The sequence below is a fragment of the Brachycentrus maculatus genome, unplaced genomic scaffold, assembly GCF_059751285.1.
Source record: "Brachycentrus maculatus isolate JH-2025_06_01 unplaced genomic scaffold, ASM5975128v1 h1tg000055l, whole genome shotgun sequence".
NCBI lineage: Eukaryota > Metazoa > Arthropoda > Insecta > Trichoptera > Brachycentridae > Brachycentrus > Brachycentrus maculatus.
In genome coordinates, this window is record NW_028280809.1 from 329,663 (window position 1) to 350,829 (window position 21,167).

Consider the following 21,167-nt stretch of genomic DNA (forward strand, 5'->3'; position numbering starts at 1 on the left):
TTTCTCATTTTACTTAGGCGAAAATAAAGTACATGCTATAATTTTTTTAAATCCACACAGTTTTTGTTCCAAAATAATAATAACATTTTTTTTAAATACTGTGAGGCAATGAGAATACCATTATTTTATTTAGAGATACCTAAACTAATTTAAGGAGAACTTTCTTGGACCTACTTGGTTACTTTGTACAAAAAAAACAATAATCAACTCACCAAAAGCACCATTTAGTGCTAGATCATCACTTTGGTCCGGAGAAGGTGGTCGCTGATCCGAAGAATGTGTGTCGATATACAGAGGAGCCATTGACAGGCCTGTAGGACTGCAAGACCCATGTTCTAAAGTCTCATTATCTAAATCTGTTTCCACCCAGGGCGGATTAAAACGCTTCTTTGCCTGAGAATCTGCGAAAGCTGTAAATTTCAATTTTTGTTAGTATGTAGTACAGCATTATATTAAAATACTGATAATTATTTTAAGTTAATAGAATAGATTTTATTGGATTCTTTGATTGTTAACGTTGACATTTTTTCATCAACAGCTGACTTTTTTATTAAATAACTTAGTTTTAAGGATGCAAGAAAGTTCTCACAAAGATATGATCACGCACAAGTTTCTCTTAGGGAAGAAAGCATAGGGAGGAAAGGAATGAAAAATATGTAAAAAATCTTGGAATTTTCATCCAATTAGTGAGAAATAAACTCACAATTTATTCAATTATTTTAAGTTCTTGTTATATAAATGTGTAAAGTTTCTTTTTTGCTGTTCAAAAAAATAAATGGTTCAATGTAACAATAGATTTTAAAGGTTCAGCGTCTACCACACCTCAAAGTGAACAATTTATTGCATTCTTTGCGAGTGATGTTTGTTCTGAAACATGAGGTCGCAAAGTGACGCGCATTTTTTATGAGTGCCACTCAGTCTAAAACAAATGTACTTACTGGAGGGATCACCGGAGTAGTCAGCGGAAGCGGAGTGTAGGTTGGTGTTTGAAGAAACCAGCCCCAAACTTTGTGACTTGTCGGTCAACTGTCTCACGGCTACACTCAACTCCTGACGCTGCTTCTGCAAGTCTCCCACCAAGTGCTGTACCCTCTTCAGTTCTTTAAAATAATATTAAATATGAGCTTTTAATATTTCTCATTAAAACTCCATTAATTTAAAGGTTTAATAATTTTTTTAAAAACTAATTTAAGCATTGTTTGCAAGAAACACTTAAAAGCATTTTTTACATACCGTTGGTATAGAAAAGTTGGTTAAAAGGTGTTCTACATATTTGGTTTTAAAGCGCGAAGACGCCAAAAAACATTCTACAGATCTGAATCGGGTTTGGGGCTACTTGTGATTAGTATACGACCCTAATTAGTATACTAATTAGGGCCCGGTTGATGTAAAACAGCCTGACAACAATGTGTTAATACAGTATTTAACTGCCAATTGATATTTTACAGAAGCAATTGAAATAATTGTAATTTGCAACTTTGCACTCAAGGCGAATATTTAGTCATGTCAACATTCCCGAAGCGCATGAAATCATATGTAAATAGATTTATTTACAACATTTTGAGTGTGTCCAAATACTTGTTCACAAAATCTGGATTATCTCCAATTACAGGAGTTATTTTCATATTATTTTTAACATCTCATCAAAGATGAAGAAGAATATGGAAGTGGTCAAATTACACACAAATTTTTCTTTACATCCTCACCAATAGATGTCTCTAGTGAAGTTCTAGTGATTCAAGAACAAGGTTTCTAAATTGGTTCATATATATATATATAGAACTTCCAAGAATTTGAGTAGTGTGGTTGTCAATAATGGGTAGAATTGGTGAATGTTACACGTGTGTAAAGTGATCACTTAAACCAGCCTATGACGGTCGTCAGCCCCGTAAATGCCCAGACTTCCATATTCTTCTTCATCTCTTATGAGATGTTTAAAATAATATAAATAGATTTATATTATCCACTGACACTTCGTGATGGAATTGCATTTTAATATATTATTAGATTAAAACCAATATTTTTAGCTTTTCCGCTTTATTTTTATTTGACCAGCGACCGGGTTTCGTCGTTACCGACATCATCAGACTGGTGGGAGGCTATACAAATTGTTATGTTATATATAAAACAAGGCAGGAGTTGATAACCATGATTTGATATAATTTTGTTAATTAAAATGTAAAATTATATCAATAATTAAAGAAAACACTTCGTTTTTTACCACTTGAGTTTTATTATAGACAACATGTTTCAGAAGTTAAACTTCCATCATTCAGGTCTGTATAATAATTACTATTTAATTAACAAAATTATATCAAATCATGGTTATCAACTCCTGCCTTGTTTTATATATAACATAACAATTTGTATAGCCTCCCACCAGTCTGATGATGTCGGTAACGACGAAACCCGGTCGCTGATCAAATAAAAATAAAGTGGAAAAGCTAAAAATATTGGTTTTAATCTAATAATACATATAGCTCACTCCTTTCAAGAACGTCATAAATCAAAAATCGTCAATTTTCAGTTGTGCATGTTTTCGGAATGCCCAGAAAATGTACTATATCCCAGCAAAATAGGCATATTTTTAACTTTATATTTACCCGCTACAGGGCAGAAAGTGTTGTTTTTGCATTTTGAAGAAAAGGTATTATTTAAGTATTTTTTTAAATATACTAAATATTTTTCAAATGGAGAAAAAACCTTCAGGTTTTACCTAAAAAGATCTGTTGCACAGTAAAATGATCAATAAGTGGCTTGATATTTATTTTTTATACATTGTATTATTGTGTTAAACTTTAAAAACGTTCTACTAAAAAATCAAGTTTTTTGATTTATGACGTTCTTGAAAGGAGTAAGCGATATGTAAATATGTTAATCAAAATCAAATACCATCTTCCAAAAGAGCTGTAGCATCTGCAGCAGTTCTGGCATCGGTGCTGGAGTCATTGTGGGATGTGATGTCTTTATTGGTGTGGTTGGAATGTTGACCTTGCAGCTTTTGCCTGAGGACTGCTAATTCTTGCTCAAGACGTGCGTTTCCAGCTACCGTTTGCTCCAATTTCTGAAAAAACATAATTTTTTTTAAAAATGTAAATGTATATATTGTGCAACTAAACTACACTCCTCCGTCCGCCTCCGTAGTGTAATGGTCAGCACGCTCGGCTACCGTTCTGGAGGTCCCGGGTTCGATTCCCGAGGGGGGTAAAATAAATATAAGTGATTTTTTCACTGCAATATTTATTCAATATTACCATGGACTGGTACCTGAAGCGGAGGGCTGATCACCTTTCCTTCATGTGTAAACGATTAAGATAACACTGCGTTAATATGACACAGTGCCCTATGCACCATTGGGGTGCGGATAAGGGTTTTATTATTATTATTATTATTAAACTACACTACGAATATGTATTTTATCTTTCAAATGAGTCAAAAAATCTTTGAAGAGAATATGGAAGTCTGGGCATTCACAGGCCTTACAACCTGTCTTTTATCTTAGATGGGAGTTGCATTTATTATTTACCTTGCTGATTATGTACAAGGTTTATTGATCAATTAGTGGATTTTTGTTTCTTCTAAATAAGAATATGTTTTATTTGAATCTGTGTTGGGAACAGGAAGGATAAACTAGTGTGGGCCAATCAGGAATTTCTCAGTATTCACCCATTGCTATAACCTATCACTGGATGATTTAAGTGGTCGCTTTTCATACTATGTAGCATTAACCATGAATTGTGTATCATGGGTGATGGAGGGAGGATGAATCTAACGTTAGAAGACCCAAAGTAACTAGCAGCCAACTGAAGAACATCAAGGGAGCTATGGATTCCTCATGCTCCACAAATATGGCCTAAACTTAAAGTGTGTTATTGATTTATTAAAATATTGCTGACCTTAGAGTTGATGGCCAGCATGGCGTGGACTCTGGACAGATCCTGCTGCAGATGCGCTCCCCCGAGCGCCCTCTGGAGGGCCTCCCTCTCCCTCCGCAGCCCCCGCAGGGTCTGTGCCTCTCCGGCCACGCTGCGCTCCATGGCGCGAAGCTGCTCTACGCGCTGCTCAATCTGCTCGCGAGAGAGGCTCTCGGAAGACTGGGCCCACCTGCACAAAGAAACAGATTTTATGATGGATCAGCTTTCTGTCATTGATAAAGCGGAGAAGAACAAGACGCACTATTCGGCAATGTCTGCTGGTCCCCATCCTTGGTCATATCTTTTAGGGCCAATAATTAGTTAAATCGCACCGTTATTGTCTCTAAATCCAGGTAATATTTTACGTAAATGATTTTTTTTCTTTAAACATCGTTTTTGCATTCAAAAAAGAAGTTTTTCTTCGAAATTATTTCATAATTTTGAAAAGAAAAGAGGTTTATTTAAAGGTAATGAATTGAAAAAATATTAAACATACATTCTTAAAAATAATCGAGCGTGGATACAGCGTGGATGCAGCCCTGACCGTGGCTGAACAGACACTGATTTGAAGCAAGCTCACGATCTCAGCCTTAAGGTCCATTCATTTGCCAGTCTTTCCGTGTGTCCCGCCTATTAGAATCTACAGATGCTATCTATAGTTTTATTTTTAACTTGTGACTCAGTTCGTTTCAATATTTTATACATTTAATTTGTTCTTAAAATATAACAGTTATAGAGGATTAAACTAAAAAGTGGAAAAAAAAGATAGATGTTTAAACAGTGAAATAAGGAAATGCAAGGCTGAAATAACATTATCGATAAAATAAAGTATGTTGAAATGAACGGAGATGATTTCAAAAAGAGCATTTTGATTTTATCCTTTTGTATTGCATATTTAGATTTTTTGCACTAGTTTCTTTATAAAAATATGTTAGTATTGTGTTTGGTTAAAACTAACTAACCAACCATTACGCAACAGGCGTAGGCAGAGAGGATCGAGTGCCAATCCATACTGTTTTTTCAAACAATCTTCGCCTTTTCCACTTTCACGCATCTCATCATACGTTCCCGCTAGTTATTCTGCCTCTTAACCTGACCTGACAAGTGTTACTATGATTCGGCATATAAAAAAAAAATTATGTTTAAAAAATATATATTATATATATATAAATAAAAATAAAACGCTTGTTTTTTACTGGTAAAATAACCTGGTATATGTTATTTTGAGAAATAAAAAGGCTTTGTTTTTTGATCCACTCACATTTGTGAGTGGATCAAAAAAACAAAGTCTTTTTATTTCTCAAAATAATATATCAATATGATCCACAAGTTAATGCATTCAATATTCAAAACATAACCTGGTATAGTTTATATTTAAACCTGTAGATGGAAGCATCTGTAGTTACCGAAACTACATGTAACAACATAATACTCAAGTGTTTTATTTATAATTTAATCATTTCTTACCACAAAGTTAACACATTGTCGTCGGGACACGGCATTTGCCGTTTTTCGCGGACTGTCGGTCAACTGCGGGACACGGCAAATGCCGTTTTTGTCGACTGTCGGTTTTCGGCGGGAAACGGCAATATACGGGTTTGTTATCAGCGTGAAATGAAACGCCTTGAAGGGTAATTTGCTACCTGGGTGCTAGGCGATAGTCTGTCCACGTTATTTGAGATGTCTTATTTGAGTATTTGTTCGGATTGGCTAATGTGCCGCTTGTAAAGGCATCGCCAGAAATCTAGAGTTTTTATGCGATCTCAATCTCCAGTTTAGTTTGAGTCATTTCATGTATTGGACTATTTTTCATACCGCTCGCACGGTTTAGCATTGTAAAGGAAATGATACCTCGGAGAGGAAGACTATTTTTTAGAGTTTACAATGCTTCTAAAATTGTGAAATACGGAATACTTAATTAAAAATTATGATTATAATTTATTTTTGATGGTCAAATGTCATATATGATTTCTTTGAAAATTTCATTCGAAAATATTATTTGGTTTAGAAACTGTGTCAATTTTAAGAAAGCGATATATTTTTGCGCTAGTCGCGAAAAACATCCGCTATAGGCTAGAGTCTATTGTTCGATGCGCTTGACTACAATGTGTTAATACCGAAACAATAAGGAACATTAAAAAAAACAATATTAATAACAAACCTCCTTTGCTCTTGCGCCTGCTCCAGCAGTTGCCTTTCTCTAAGCAACTGGTTCTGCTCGAGCCTGTCGATAGTGGTTGGTCCCCTGTTGTAGAGAGCGCCAAGTTTCACCATGTTGTCCACAAGATGGACAAGCGGTTTGCTCTTGGTGTAGTGCCTCTCGAGGTCAGATAAATGCCTCCTCAAATGCTCCAGGCGCTGCAAGTTTTCGTGGCGGTGTTCCGACGTCTCATCGGTACTTAGGCGACTCTGTTTAAATGAAAAATTAACAATTTACTTTTATTTATTGTACCAGATACAAGGTTGTAAATTGGATTATGAAAAATTGTTAATATTCAATTGGTCAAATACAAGTATTGACAAAAATAAATAAAACGTTACTTCAGGCTCTCTCTCCTAAAAATATATGCATACTAATTCACCTATACATATTCAAATAAAATAAGCTATAAAAATTTACATATATACTTTTCATTTTTCATCAATCAGCCATACTTCCAAATTTATGAAATTACTATCCACATGTGAAAGGGGACCAAGACCATTGCATGTTTACAAGTTTTAAAAATTAATGCAATAATGGTGGAGGTTTCATAAGTGTATAAAGTGATTGCTTAACCCAGTCAAATGCCTGGTCGTAAGCCCTAGGATACTCAATCTTCCATCTTCTTTCATAAAAAAAAATTTTTTAAAATGACTAGATTTTTCATCTCAAGTATAACAAAAATATATTGCATAATTTTGTCACATTTCATCTGAGAATACAGTTCTCCATTCAGTTTGCTCTCATTTTTCTTTTGACAACTCCATACACTACGGCTGGTGCTCATAATTTATATTAACACACAAAATAAAGCATAAAAACAGCAGAATAAAAAACAAAAAAATAAAGCAAATAAAATAGACCTGTACGCTGTGTATTTGTGTACAGCACTGTTCTATAGCACTGGCGGTAGCCGAGTGTTTCCTTCTGAGTTGTATGAGAAGCAAGACCAGCTCTTCGTGAGTTCTTCCCAGGAGTTCTCCGGCAGAGAGGTCCGGGACACTTCCCCCGAGGTACTGGCCGAGTCCTGTGGGACTTTCTGGAGGCGGAGAGGAAGGGACAGGTGGGGGCTGGGGGGAGCAAGCGGTACGGTAACAAAACAAATAAATAAATCAAATAAACAAAACAGAATGATAAAACAAACTCTTACTTAATCACCAAATATAAAATTCATACATGTTTTGGAATCATTATAGGTCAAGTATATTTTAAGATTTATTATCCGCCTCCGTGGTATAATGGTTAGCGTGTTTAGCTACCATGCTGGAGGTCCCGGTTTCGATTCCCGGAGGAGGAGGTGAAAATAAATATTAGTGATTTTACACTCCAATATTTATTTAGTATTACCCTGGTCTGGTCACTGAAGTGTAGGCGTGATCACCTTGCCTTCATGTAAGTAATGATCAGGTTAACACTGTGTCGATATGATGCAGTGCCCTATGCACCATTGCACCTATGTACCATTGGGTGTGGATAAAGGTTAGAAGAATATTTTTAGAAATTGTATGTGTATACTGCAATCATTAAAATATGAAAATAATATAATTATTACTTTCATATATATATATATATATATATTAATGTATAAGAATGAGGAGAAAAATCTTGATGTGTAATAATAGTCAGAATGGTTAATGTTTTACTGTGTTTAAAGTGATCACTTAAGCCAGGTTTAAGCCCTAGGATGCTCAGACTGTCATACTTTTTGTATAAAAAAAATATAAATGCATTGACTCTGTTAAGATATCTATAATATGCATTTTTTTTTTTTTGATAACAAAAAAAAATATTAATTGTATGAAATACTATAGGTGTAAGAGAGTATTTTATTTAAGAAAAAAAAATTAAAAACAATAATGTTTGAACCCAAAAACAAAACAAAGCGAAATGAACATTTTACACGCGTGAAAATAAAAACACATTATAAAACTGATAAATATTTGGCAAAATGACAATATGTACCATGAAAAAACCCATCTCTAACAAAGACTAAAATACTAGCAAAATGAAATAAATAAGAATGAAAGGCAAAAGCTATGATCTAACAAATACCATGGTGGCGTTACACCAAATCAAATTATTTATCATTCTACCTTTAGATTTATAATGAACTCATTGCATAGAAATGATACCCATGGTAGATGGGAATGATGAACATATTTTACGTGAAGAAAAATGTTGGATATCACTTACTCGTTCATCTAAATCTGATGCCCTCCTCACTCTAGGACTGACAGCCCTGATGGGTTGATGGTTGCCCTGACGTGAGGATGATCTCGAATTAGACCAGCTTTCTTCTGTATTTATCGGCTGAGTAATCTGTAATGATTTAATTCCCTATTTTAACACATCGTGTACGGTGTGCACATATTTATGCGTTTCAGAAACCTTGTGTGGTGGCGGGGTGCACATTTTTGTGCATTTCGGCTACCTTCAATTTAGTATACAAAAAACACGTCATAAACTTCTAATCTCTTGGCCTTTTTGCTTTTGTTGTGTAGTGGATAGATGTCTTTGTAATATAAAAAATAATACTGATATTTACGGGTTCAAAACATAGCTAATGGTCGTAATCTGTTTTGAAGGAAATGTTACAAATTAACTTTAAACAACTTTGGATACAGACGGTGCGTTTTTTTCTTTGTCCTAAAATGAAATAAAATACAAAGATCATTGTCCTTTACTTAAGTCGGCAGTTGGTACTTACAAAGCAATAAACGCGTGTGGGGAAAGCCCATAAATAATTTTTTATTCGCAGATTTTGAGTTTTCGGCGGTTGTTAAACTGTTGTTATTTTCTAATATTTAATTAGTGTTTTTAACATTTTTTTTACTTTTGTGATTTGTGGACTAACATGATTTTATTTTGAGACGTTAGAGACCATTTTACCGTTTTTGTATTGTTTTCGAGTTCAACCTCAAGTTCAAAATATGAAGTTCACTGACATATTTTATATTTCCGGACAGCTGTCTAATGTCGCCCGCCTCAAGATACAGTTTTATCAAAACATTGCCGTAACTAATGTGTTAAGAGAGTTCAAAATTTTCCAATCCATTCAGTGCACACAAGAACCAGATATTTTTTGTTCTATTTTTGTGAAAAAAAAATGAAAGCTACATAGTTAATTATTTCTTATTCTTATTCTTCATGAGCCCTCTGTCCTCCACTGCTGGATATAGGCCTCTTCCCTTTCTTTCTATTTCCTCCAGTTGGTTGCTGCTTGCAGCCAGTTTTTACCCCCCACAGCGACTATGTCGTCGGACCATCTCTTTTGGGGTCTTCCGATACCTCTTTTGTTCTTATTTATTTTATGTATTAATTTTAAATCAAACACAGATTTTTTGAGTCTACTAAGTTGTATTTTATTAACAAAAACACATAAAAAATTATACTGTGACAATTGTTTCTCCTTGTTAGGGCATTATCAAACGAATGTGAAGATCAAGATACATAAGGACCGTAGTCCATTTGATCTTCACATTCGTTTGATAATGCCCTAACAAGGCGAAACAATTGTCACAATATAATTTTTTATGTGTTTTTGTTAATAAAATACAACTTAGTAGACTCAAAAAATCTGTGTTTGATTTAAAATTAATTCATAAATTAAAATGGAGTTCTACAAATTAAACGCCAAATCAATAAATAAATATTCTTATTTATTGTTGGTAAATTATTTACTATTTATTTATTGATTTGACGTTTGATTTGTGCAACTCTATATTTATATTAGAAATATTAACATCAAACACTGATTTAAGTCTAGTAAGTTGTGCATTATATTTTTAAAAACATAAAAATAAAAATGACCACTGTGTTGCATTATCTTTGATGCCCTAACAGGGGGACACAATTGTCAAGAATTTTCATTTGTATGTTTTAGTAAATAAAATAAACATACAACTCAGTAGACTCAAATCAGTGTTTGATTTTAATATTAGAAAATATAATTATTCAGTACGTCAACATTTAGTATTTTCAAATTAGCAATGAACATGTCAACTAAAGCCCGCGTCGGTACCAGTAATCCACTCTAAATTAAATGTGTTCACATATGTGTATTTTTTCTATAAATTACAAAATTGAAGTATAATATATGACAGCAATTTACAGAAATCTCTCATTTAATTTTTATGCTGGACATTGAAACAATACAAATGCTCTTTGATGTGCTAACTTGCTAGAAAATAAACTGACTATAAAATTGAGTTTAAGGATACTCACGGTTTGACTTGCCCACAAGGAATCGGAGTCATTTCCTGACCACCCGCCCTGGTCTCCGGAAGGCCGGACCCTCGGACTGACGGCCCTGACCGGGATCTGGGCTGCGCGGCTCGCTGGACTTCCTCCAACGAGAGGGTGACGCTTGCCAATGGAATTCTCAATTCCCGAAATGGAAGCGGACATAGAAGCTGTTTGTAAAAAAATACAGGTTGAATTCACTTGATTCAAAATTATTGTTTATTTGAAAAAATTGCTGCCAAATCTTAAAGGCGCTTAAGCCCTTTTTTAATTTTCACCATATACTTTTTTAAATAGTAGATTTTTGACAACTTTAATGACAAAATCATTCTTATCTGAGAAATCATTTAAGATATTTATTGCTTTTACTTCTAGCGCAAAAAAAAGTTATGGTGTAATGTGATGTCTTTATTAATTTTTTTTTTGGATAATGCATGATGGTGTGAGCATTGTTATCTAGAATATAAAACAAAATAATAATGTAGGCAGAAACACAAGTGTGTCGTGTGAACAAATTGCAAAAGAAAATAAAGAAAAGGGAATAAGTCAGGATTTGTTTATGTGCTGTAGATACCTGTGTTTGTGGGGGGGGTGCTTGCCACTTCCCCTTCCCCTCCGAACCCTTCCCCACTTGACAACAAGTCCCACTGCCTCAGTTTCTCCCTGTCTATTTCAAACTTCTTCCTATCCGTGTTACCTTTTTTTTCTTCCTCACCCGCTCCGACCTCTTTCAACTCTTGTTTGCCCGTCTCTTTGTTGGAGTTCTGCAAATCAGTCGTAAGTTGCTCGTACACACCATCGTCATTTCCAACTGTAGCCTCTGGTTTGATGGATTCAGATGCTAATTGCACATATACATCATTTTCATTTGATTGATCTATCATAACGAGCTTCATAACAGGTTTCCTCACATTCTTTTTATACGGACGCCTTTTGGAAGACAACGGTCTTTGGCTTTTTACATTGTCATTTACATACGTGACTTCTCTACTTATTCTGCTCATACGCGATTTGGAATCTGGTTCCATATCGTTCCCGTCTGCACTTTTGAGCATCGTTTTGAGATCGACGCTTAGCCTTCCCGAGGGACCTGTCGGACTGGCCAAGCAATCCAGATGGTCCAATGATCTTGCGTGACGTTGTGAAACTCTCCTGAGATTTTCTGTCCACAGGGAATCTTCATCCCACATCATTTCTCCATCACAAATATTTCCATTGGCATTTCCTTGTTCCCCGCCATTATCTCTCACACTTTCAGCATTTAATCTCGTTCCAACTTCTACATACAAATTACTATTTACCGGTTTTCTATTTGATTGTATTTCTTGTTGGAGAAATCTGTTGGAAACCGATGTGTGATTTTGGATGTTTATGGCTTCACTCAAAGCGGATTGACTTCTTGAACGATTCAAGTCGGATGTTCTGGTTTCATTACTGTTTACAGAATGCACCGCATTATGAAGGAGTCTTTCTAAAGTTAAATTTCCATCACTCAAATTGAGGGTTTCTAAATGTTGACCAAATAAAGTCATGTTAGCATCCGAGGAGCTTGTTTTATCGTGAGAAGATAAATAAATATTTTTTGAGCTCAAATTGCAGCGAACACTGCTTGGCATCGAATCCCTCACTTTTTTCTTCTTTAGGGTGTCTGATTCATATAAGTTTTTATCATCGATATCTGTAAACTTGTCAGCGGCACTTAAAAATTCAACCGAGACACATCGAGCCGCAGCTGCTATCTGAATAGGCCCTTCACCGGGTTCGATGAATTGGTTATAATTTGATAACGAATGTATTGGATTATGAATATGGCTAATATCGCACTTTTTCCCCAGGGGACTGTTTATTCTTTGATTGTTCAGTTTGCTATTGAGGATAAAATTATTTTTGCTGAAACTCGGAGGATATTGAGATCCACTCGCAGTCAGATTTAGGTTATCCTGCGAGGATATATCCGAATAATAGTAGGGAGCCGATTGCTCGAATGAACTATCTCTACTGTGAGATGAATTAGGTTGCGTCACTTTCATCTGTGTATCATGAGAAATTATATTTTCTTGTGTTTTAGGCGATTTTGGTTTACACATTTCTGAAATATTCACTTTGTTCGTAGATTGTTCGTGGAGAAGAGATTGATTCAAGTTTTTGAGAATGGAAGCATCGGTTTCAAAGTTTGAGGTGTTTTTAGAATAATAAGACATAGTCGGTTGCTCAAAGCTCGCGTGTCTCGTGTGGTTAGTTGGCAGCTGGTTGAAGGACGACGCATTACTGTCGGTGGGTAGTGAGTTCCTACTGACACTCCGCACCGACAACCCGGACGATTTCACATGCGAAGAAGTTCCACTCACTGCCGACGTATTAGACATCCGACTCAAGGGCCTCACGGTTTGAAACGTGTTAACTGTATCAGGATCGCTTATAGTATTAGACATGCTCGAGTTTCTACTACGCGATCCTTCTATGTTACTTTCCATCAACTGTATATTTTCATACTGAACTTCTTCTCTGATCGCTGCTACTCTGTCGTTCAAATAACCAACAGTTGCCATATCTAATGGCCTGGAATCATGAAAGTAGGTTCCCGAAGCCTTCATCCCAGGATACATATTGTTAGAATACAAGTACACATTGCTAGCTTGTAATTCATCTAAATACTGGTCCAAGTTTACGTCGTCCATATTATCATTAAAATTACTATCCAAAGATTCTATTTCGATGCAAGATTCTTCGGAGAGCGGTCTCCTTTTGAGCATTCTTTCTATTTCATTATCCGTCGGCTGATGTGCGTGACGTAACTCCACAAATTCTTCGTCATCGTTCATACTGGTTTTATCAGATAGCATATGTTTTCTATCCATATTAGTGGTGCTTCCAGACACAGACGCTTCAAACTTACTACTGATATCGGACTCCAAAGACATTCTAGATGAACCTCTATCGGCGTTGTAACTTAATAATGAATCAGAATCCGTATTACTACTTGTTCTATAGCTCGGTGGAATAAAATTGGCATCTAGAGAAGATCTTTTACTTGTATCTGAACTTTGAGCATCCTTCAGTTTACGGTCATTATCGGGCATGCTAGCTCTGTTACGTTTGATTCTTTCCCCTTTGAAAATTGTATCATACATCGATGGAGTATTACCATAAACCATGAGAGTACTCTTCTTCTTTCCGCTGTTTACTAATCCGTTTCCATTGATAGCGTCTAATTTACTGTCAGACTTTGCATTTTGTAAAGAATTTGGCAAAGGCACTTCTAATTCTTCCATCGGAGGCGGTGATGTCGGTATAGGCGGGGGAGGAACCAGTTCACTGTCGGAACTATCCTGGATATCCGCCAGTATCCCGCTCGATCCCAGATAATACGAAGCGGGCCTAAAGTTATCAGAGATACTGAATCTAGAAAATGCAGTGTCTGCTGGAAAATCCTTAGACTCTTCTTCACCCGCATCGGAACTATCAGATTTCAGCGAACTAGATTTTCCTTGAGAATTCATCAATATATCTGGCAAAGGAGATTTGACATCTATCCGAGAAGAATTTTTAACAGATAATTTGCTTTCAGAGTTTTGTTTCCTCAATATTGATTTTGGTGGAGGGTTTAATTTTTCTTTGGTGGTTGTATCCGCATTAGAACTATTACCACTTTTGTCGTCGAGAACATTCTTATCGGGAAGGTTATTGAGTTCCATATAAACCGGTTCTATTTTTCCACTGTTAACGCAAACTACTTCGTAGGCTTGGATTTCTTCCTTGAGAAAAGCGCTTTCTACTCCAATCCCGTGACTCATCTCAACGTACGGGTTATCTTCATGGTGTTCGATACTACCAAAAATGCTATTTTTGAAGATGTCGTTGTGTGCGGAATTGGGATAAAAAATTACTTTCCTAGGGCTCATAGGCAAGTAGTGGTCTTCGCATTCTTGATTGGGAGGGGTGTCAAGCTTGGGCGTCGAAGCCCTGCTTCTCGCCTTCCCATCGTTGTTGTCGACAGTTTTATCTTCAGATTCTAGAATGGTTTGATTCATTTCGCATATTTCGTAGTCTGGGAATCTCTGACTCATTGAGAATTTTTCATTTTCCAGCGGTAGTTCTGTTTTACTAGCGTGAGGGAAAAAATTCATAACAGATTTTCTTCCGCTCGCTGAGTCGTCTTTGGTATATTCGTTGTCGTCGGATTGAGCCAAGATTTCGTCCAAGTCATTATCGGTGTACTCCAATTGCATCTCAGACTCGGCGTCACTATCCGCGGGGGACGTCGGGATGTCGATAACGGTGCTGAGAGGCGGCGGGTGAGTCTCCTGGCCGGGCCGCGCGGGCCGAGGTGAGGCGAGGTCGGGCACTTCGGAGCTCGGAGTAGACATAGCGGGCTGAGAAGCGGGCTGAAGCTCCAGAGGTAGGGGCGGGGGGAGAGGGGAGGATGGAGAAGGAGTGGGAGACCTTCCTGCCTGCCCTTGCCCGAGTATAGTCGCCGCGTCGCCTTCCGCGCCAACAACATCCCCCAATCTCTCTAAACCGAATGACAGTCACAACCATACATTAGACACTTTTCATTCGCCATTTAGACTAAGCTAAGGTTACGACAGAATACTCGTTTGTTAATCAAAGTATACTAGATATATTCTCATCATTCACTAGATGCATACGATAGCTAAAGTAAGAACCATAACCCGAGTGTTAGTACGAGTAATTACCCTCTAGATACTTGAATATTCGGAATATCTCGATAGGATACAACATATAATAATACCCATTCACCAATACAATATCGACGAGAAGGAGGAGGAATGTCCTCCAGCCGGGTTAGTAAAGTTGTCCCAAGCAGGCAGGAAGGTAACTGTTGCAAGCCATCAGACTCTTTGTGCTAGTCATGTTACGTACAACCGATCTATCTTTACCAACTACAGATACTGCAGTATCTCCGAGTATTGCCTCGTGCCAAATGACTGCGGATTAGTGTTGCATAGAAGAAAATAGAACATAAATTTATTATTATCGGGGATGTATAAAATTAATAAAAATCATAATACATAAATGGAAGGGATAAATAATAATTATACAATGTAAATAATGAAAATAATATAATTACATACTGTGTTATTGTTAAATACTATTTTACTCTAGCTTGATATTCTTTGGCATTCAATTTATAATTTATAATTACTAGCAATCAATTAACAATCTATAGTGAAAACATTTATTATAATGAAATTGCTCAAAGAATAAAAATGACTCTTCAACTGAAAATTATCCATACTCAAAGTGTTAAATTTTGAGCAATTGAAAATTAAATGTTAGAAATATAAAATTATGTTTTTAGATAAATAATATATTCAAATAAAAATTTATAAAACACTTGGATAAGACCATTTTTGATTTGTCAAAAGTGGTCTTATACCAGTGTTTCATTTTTATATTTAAATCATGTTGTTCTACAAAGTTAATGCCAAATAAATTAAAAATTAACTAGAATAAATGAAAAACAGTTTATGACATCATTGATAAGATTTTTTTGAAATACTTATACTATTATCACTGATCAATAGGCTGGGTTTGACTCCCCATTCTGCCACAACTTTTTTTATTTATTTATGGGCACAATGCCTATAAAATAAAATAAACTCACCAATAGATGTCTCTTGTGAAGTTCTAGTGATTCAAGAACAATGACTCAAAATTGGTTCATATATATAGAACTTCCAAGAATTTGAGTAGTGTGGTTATCAATAATGGGCAGAGTTGGTGAATGTTACACGTGTGTAAAGTGATCACTTAAACGAGCCTATGACGGTCGTCAGCCCCGTAAATGACCAGACTTCCATACTCTTCTTCATCTTTAATAACTCCTATAATTGGAGATAATCTAGATTTTGTGAACAAGTATTTGGACACACTCAAAATGTTGTAAAAAAAAAAACAAAGTCGTGGCAGAATGGGGAATCGAACCCAGAACTACAAATCAAAATTCTGTAACACTACCATGGGACCTCAATCCATTTTGGCAACTAAAACTGGAAAATTTCTCTTTATAAAAAAATTATAAATTCAGCTCCATTTGCATATTGGAATGAAGTAATTTAGTAATGCGTTGGCTCAATGGCAATTTATCAAGTTGCAAGTCATCCTACCTTCATCGTCGGAAGAATAACTATTGTAAGATGGTTGTATTTGGTTGTGTAAGCGATTGGAGACTTTGGGGAGCGTCTGACGCTGCGAGGGTCCGGGCGGAAGACTCCTCGCCAGAGACAGAGTAGCGGGAGTCGGCTTTCGAGTCAACGGAGATTGAAGCATCCTTTGTTTCCATTCAAGTAGTCGCTTCATTGACTCTTCTCGCTATAACACAGAAAAGAGAAATGTCACATTCAAGAGAAAAGCATTCATTTTGGCCATTTTAGTGTACATATCGTAGTCGTACAGGAGGAACAAAAGGAACAAAATTTGAAATGTTCAGGAGGGCCATTTAAGTCACTTTTGCTTAAGAAGAAAATAAACATCAATGCAGTTAGTCATTTTTAAGTCAGTATATTATACTTCCAGGTTTAATATCGCTTTGGGATTTTTTCAGGGCAATATTAAGCTAGTAAGATGTCAAATAGTCAACGATCACGTTTTTATAAAAAAAATGCAGTTGGTCACTTTCTCCTGTATGACTACGATATATGGAATAACATAAAAGGTGACCACTACACTATGGAGGAGATAAATGACTTGTCAAATAACTCAATAAAAAAGTATTATAAAATATGTTCTCAGCACGGGAAAACACAGTGAGCACTTCTTCTTTATCTTCAAACCCTTATCCGCACCCCAATGGTGCGTAAGGCACTGCATCATATAAACACAGTGTTACCTTGATCATTAACACATGAAGGAAAGGTGATCAGCCCTCCGCTTCAGGTACCAGTCCAGGGTAATAGAATAAATATTAGAGTGAAAAAATCACTTATATTTATTTAACACCCCCCCCTTGGGAATTGAACCCGGGACCTCCAGAACGGTAGCTGATCGTGCTGACCATTACACTACGGAGGCAGACAGTGAGAACACATTATTGTAAATTACAATTTGTAAATTTGTATATGAAACAAAATATAAATAATACATTTAAAGAAACCTTTCAATACCTTATGAATAAGTAAGTTAGTAATTAAAATTTGCACTCACAACACCAACCTGTTGAACTTTCCTCTCACCGTCTCTAGATGACAACTGTTCGGATCCTGTGGAAGGAAGCCGAGCACTAGCTGAACGCATGAACTGGTCACCATTTCCAATAGCCATCTGCGTGGCATCTCTGTTAAACCCGCTCACAGTGGACCCCTCACTCATCGCGCTATTGCTCCTGTTATAGACGTCATCTTGAGTCATAATCTGAGACAGGCTTTTATTTCTCAAGGTCCAGTTAGAGTTAGGGCCTGTGACTTCACTGTGCCGGTACTTATCAGATGCGCTGACATTTCTGTTCTGGTCTCTCATTCCATAAATAGATTCCCTCTCCATTCTCATTTCCGCATCGTAGGTGCTCTCGTCGCCGCGAAATGAAGGCATCGACATCTTGCGTTCTTTCACATACTCCGGGGATTTCGGATCCGACTGTCTGGGATTAAATACCGTACTTCCGAAATTTTTGTTCCGTAAATAATGGGCAGACTGACGCATCTTTTCTGCGTAACTAGCCTCCGAGTAAAAGTAATTATCTCCATTGTAATCGTGTGAATTGATGTCCAGACTTGACTTGGGTCTAGGAGGTTGCCTGGATGATTGGTTAGCGTGTCTGGTGGACACGCTGGCATCGTAAGAAGGGTTTTTGGCTTCGTACTCTAAGAAATCAGCGCTGTGGGGTCTCGGAACACTGTTATGTGGAAGAACAGGGGCTGTATAATTGTGAGGAAGTTTCTTCTGACGCAATTGTACTGGAGGCGCTTGATAGATTTGATTCTGAAAAAGGAAAAAATACATAAGATACACACAAAGTTGCTAAACTTCCATAACCAAACAAAGCTAACTTCATTCTATACTCTATCCCCCCAATGATACACAGGGTACCGAATTAGACAGGAATCACTAAATTACATGTATGAAGACAAGATCAGTCCAACGCTCCAGATTCTTGTACGAGGAATAGAAGGTAGGAAAAGGAGAATAGCGCAATAGCTTGTATACATTTGGGATTGCATAGTAGCTTGTAAGCCTATAAAGCTGTATAAAGATTTTAAGAAAGTAAAAGGGTTTTTCTATTTTTTGAATTTTTGAGAAAAAAAATTTAGTATCGGACAAAAATATACCATATTATTTAAATTTATTGTAAAATGAATTTAACTTACAGTATCCAAATTTGTTTGAGCATATCTTTGGTGGGGTAGTTGTACTGGAGTGACATTTTTGTCTTCGTAGGCAACTGGACTCATGGGCCTCCTGTAAGACTGTTCTCTGGACTGCTCCCGGTAGTTTTGACTATTGCCTGGGTTGTTATACACATCCTCATAGTCTCCCGACCTTCCTTTGCTGTAATAACCGGGAACTATCATAGATCTGCCGTACGTATCGGGCGTTCTTCGCTCGAAAGACTGTCTTTCGACGAAGGCTCCGTTTGGATTAGTTCTATTCATGTGTTGCGGCTGCCCTTGAATAGCTCCTTGCTCCTGATAAATTTCTCTTTCGAGCAATCTCTTATTCATTTCTTGCTGCTGAAGCATCTTCTGATAACCAGACTCCACATATATGTTCTGAGTCTCAGGCTGATAATTTTGCTTTTGGGCAGCATCTTGAGGGACATTCTTGCTTTCGAAATAGGCCGGAGATTTGTTTTGGGCAATTCTATTTTCGCTACTTATTCTATTAGGCATATTATTTGGAAGAGTCATCGGTGATTTATTATTATCTAACCTATTCGTATGAGTATTTGTTAAGGGCAAAGATAAATTATGAGCATTATAAATGGTTTCAGGTGACCTGGTAAGATTTCTCTGGGTAGCGTAGTTACTGGAGGCAGATTTGCCTTCGTAAATAGCTTCGGCATTTGCGTGATTAGGTGACTTGGTGTTCATTCTATTCTTAACAAACTTTTGCTGAGAATTGTCTGCACTGCCGTATGCAGGCTCTCTTAAGATGTCATAATTTGGATCATACCTAAAAAAAAGGAGAATTATTAATACATGTGCCGTAAACTAACATTTTTATTTTTTATTTCAATTATTTACATTTTGTTTTTATTTTTACACAAATATTTTAATTTCATACTATTTCTGTGAGCCTAAGCGGCTCATTATTACAAATAGGTATCAAATTGTGGTAGAGTGGGTTCGAACCGAGAAACTCTGACTCAAGAGTCTGCAACACTAACCACGGGACCACAATCCGACACATTTTACTTATTAGTCTTTATTATATGAAAATACAAATGAATGAATAAAAACAGTACTCTTTCTGATAATATAAACCTCATAAAAATACTTCATGAAAGCATAAAGGTGTCTACAACCAAAATTAAATAGCCGACCTTGAATGGGTCTGAGGTGACAAATCCAAGCCAATCGTCGTTTTAAAACGTTAACTGAGGTGCCGGATGGTAAATTTACACGGAATCTCGGGTAGTGGACAAGCGCCCTTAGGGTGTGGTTGAGCTATTCGGACTGCCGGGTTATGGAGTGCCGAATTTTCAGGACTCTACTGTATGTATTTGTAAGTAAAAATGTGAAAAAAATGTATACCTATCAGCCCGTTCAGGACTGGGGGATTGGTATCCATCATTAGACCTTCGAGGTTTAGGCGGAGCATTTTCATACATGTGCTGCATACCTCCGCTTGTTTCAGGTACATTTTCATCCTGAAATCATATAATAAAATTGATTTTCTCAAAACAAAGTTCATAAATGGTACTAAGCTTACTAACTAACTAACTAACCGTCACGCCGCTTCTACAGAGAATAGAACGCCACATCAATCTGTCTTTGCAATCTTCGCCTCTTTCACATTCGCACATCTCTTTGTACATACCCGACGATTATTCCTTCTCCTGACCTGACCACTTTTAAGTAATTGAAATACATTCCATGCCACGTTTTCCTCGGTCTTCCTCTGCTTCTATTAGCAACCACATTCGCCTCATAAATTTGTTTTACTATCCTTTCTTCACTCATTCGATTCACATGCCTAAGCCATCTCAACACACCTTTTTTTAATTTTATCGAAAATGCTTATCTTGGCCTTGCATTCCTTCCTTATATCGCCATTTGAGAACATATCATACATCATTTTGCCACACATTCGCTTGTCTGAGAGAACGCATTTCGACTGCATTCAGTCTGCTTACATCCTTCTTTTGCAAACTCCATGCTTCACTTATAAACTACATACATTAATACTTCTTCAAAACCATCATCTGCATCTGATGGTGCACAGGGCCCTGCTTCATATAAACACAGTGTTATCTTGATCGTTAACACGTGAAGGAAAGGTCATCAGCCCTCCGCTTCAGGTGCCAGTCCAGAGTAATATTGAATAAATATTAGAGTGAAAGAATCACTTGTATTTATTTGACCCCCCCTGGAAATCGGACCCTAGACCTCCAGAACGGAAGCCAAGCGTGCTGACCATTACACTACGGAGGCGGACATTAATACTAGTTACGAGATAAATCAAATGACACTAAATTACAGAAATAATGATAGATTTTACCTGCTCGCCAGAATTTATAGGAGTCTTACTCCTTCTTTCCTTTGATTGAGAGGATTGATTGACCGACAAGTGTTGTTTTTCCATTAGCCTGTAAAAATAATCCGCTGTAATTTCCATATCAAAATAAA

At 36.6% G+C, this 21,167-nt stretch overlaps 1 protein-coding gene across 7 annotated transcripts in view; it reads right to left on the reverse strand.

The window, feature by feature from the left end:
* kmr (pleckstrin homology domain-containing family A member kramer) overlaps positions 1-21,167 on the reverse strand; it is a 123,755-nt gene that overhangs the window by 11,879 nt on the left and 90,709 nt on the right. For 3 of the 7 annotated variants that reach the window (XM_088278036.1, XM_088278034.1, XM_088278037.1), the window contains 14 exons: positions 21,040-21,127; positions 20,073-20,188; positions 18,687-19,491; positions 17,527-18,300; positions 16,491-16,695; positions 10,934-14,872; positions 10,342-10,529; positions 8,311-8,436; positions 6,981-7,187; positions 6,076-6,323; positions 3,897-4,104; positions 2,893-3,064; positions 939-1,100; positions 213-410 (listed from right to left, as the gene is read on the reverse strand). In XM_088278036.1, coding sequence (XP_088134162.1) covers positions 213-410; positions 939-1,100; positions 2,893-3,064; positions 3,897-4,104; positions 6,076-6,323; positions 6,981-7,187; positions 8,311-8,436; positions 10,342-10,529; positions 10,934-14,872; positions 16,491-16,695; positions 17,527-18,300; positions 18,687-19,491; positions 20,073-20,188; positions 21,040-21,127 — 7,436 coding nt within the window. The remainder of the gene's footprint in view (positions 1-212; positions 411-938; positions 1,101-2,892; positions 3,065-3,896; positions 4,105-6,075; positions 6,324-6,980; positions 7,188-8,310; positions 8,437-10,341; positions 10,530-10,933; positions 14,873-16,490; positions 16,696-17,526; positions 18,301-18,686; positions 19,492-20,072; positions 20,189-21,039; positions 21,128-21,167) is intronic. The other 4 variants (XM_088278035.1, XM_088278039.1, XM_088278038.1 and 1 more) reach the window with 4 other exon arrangements.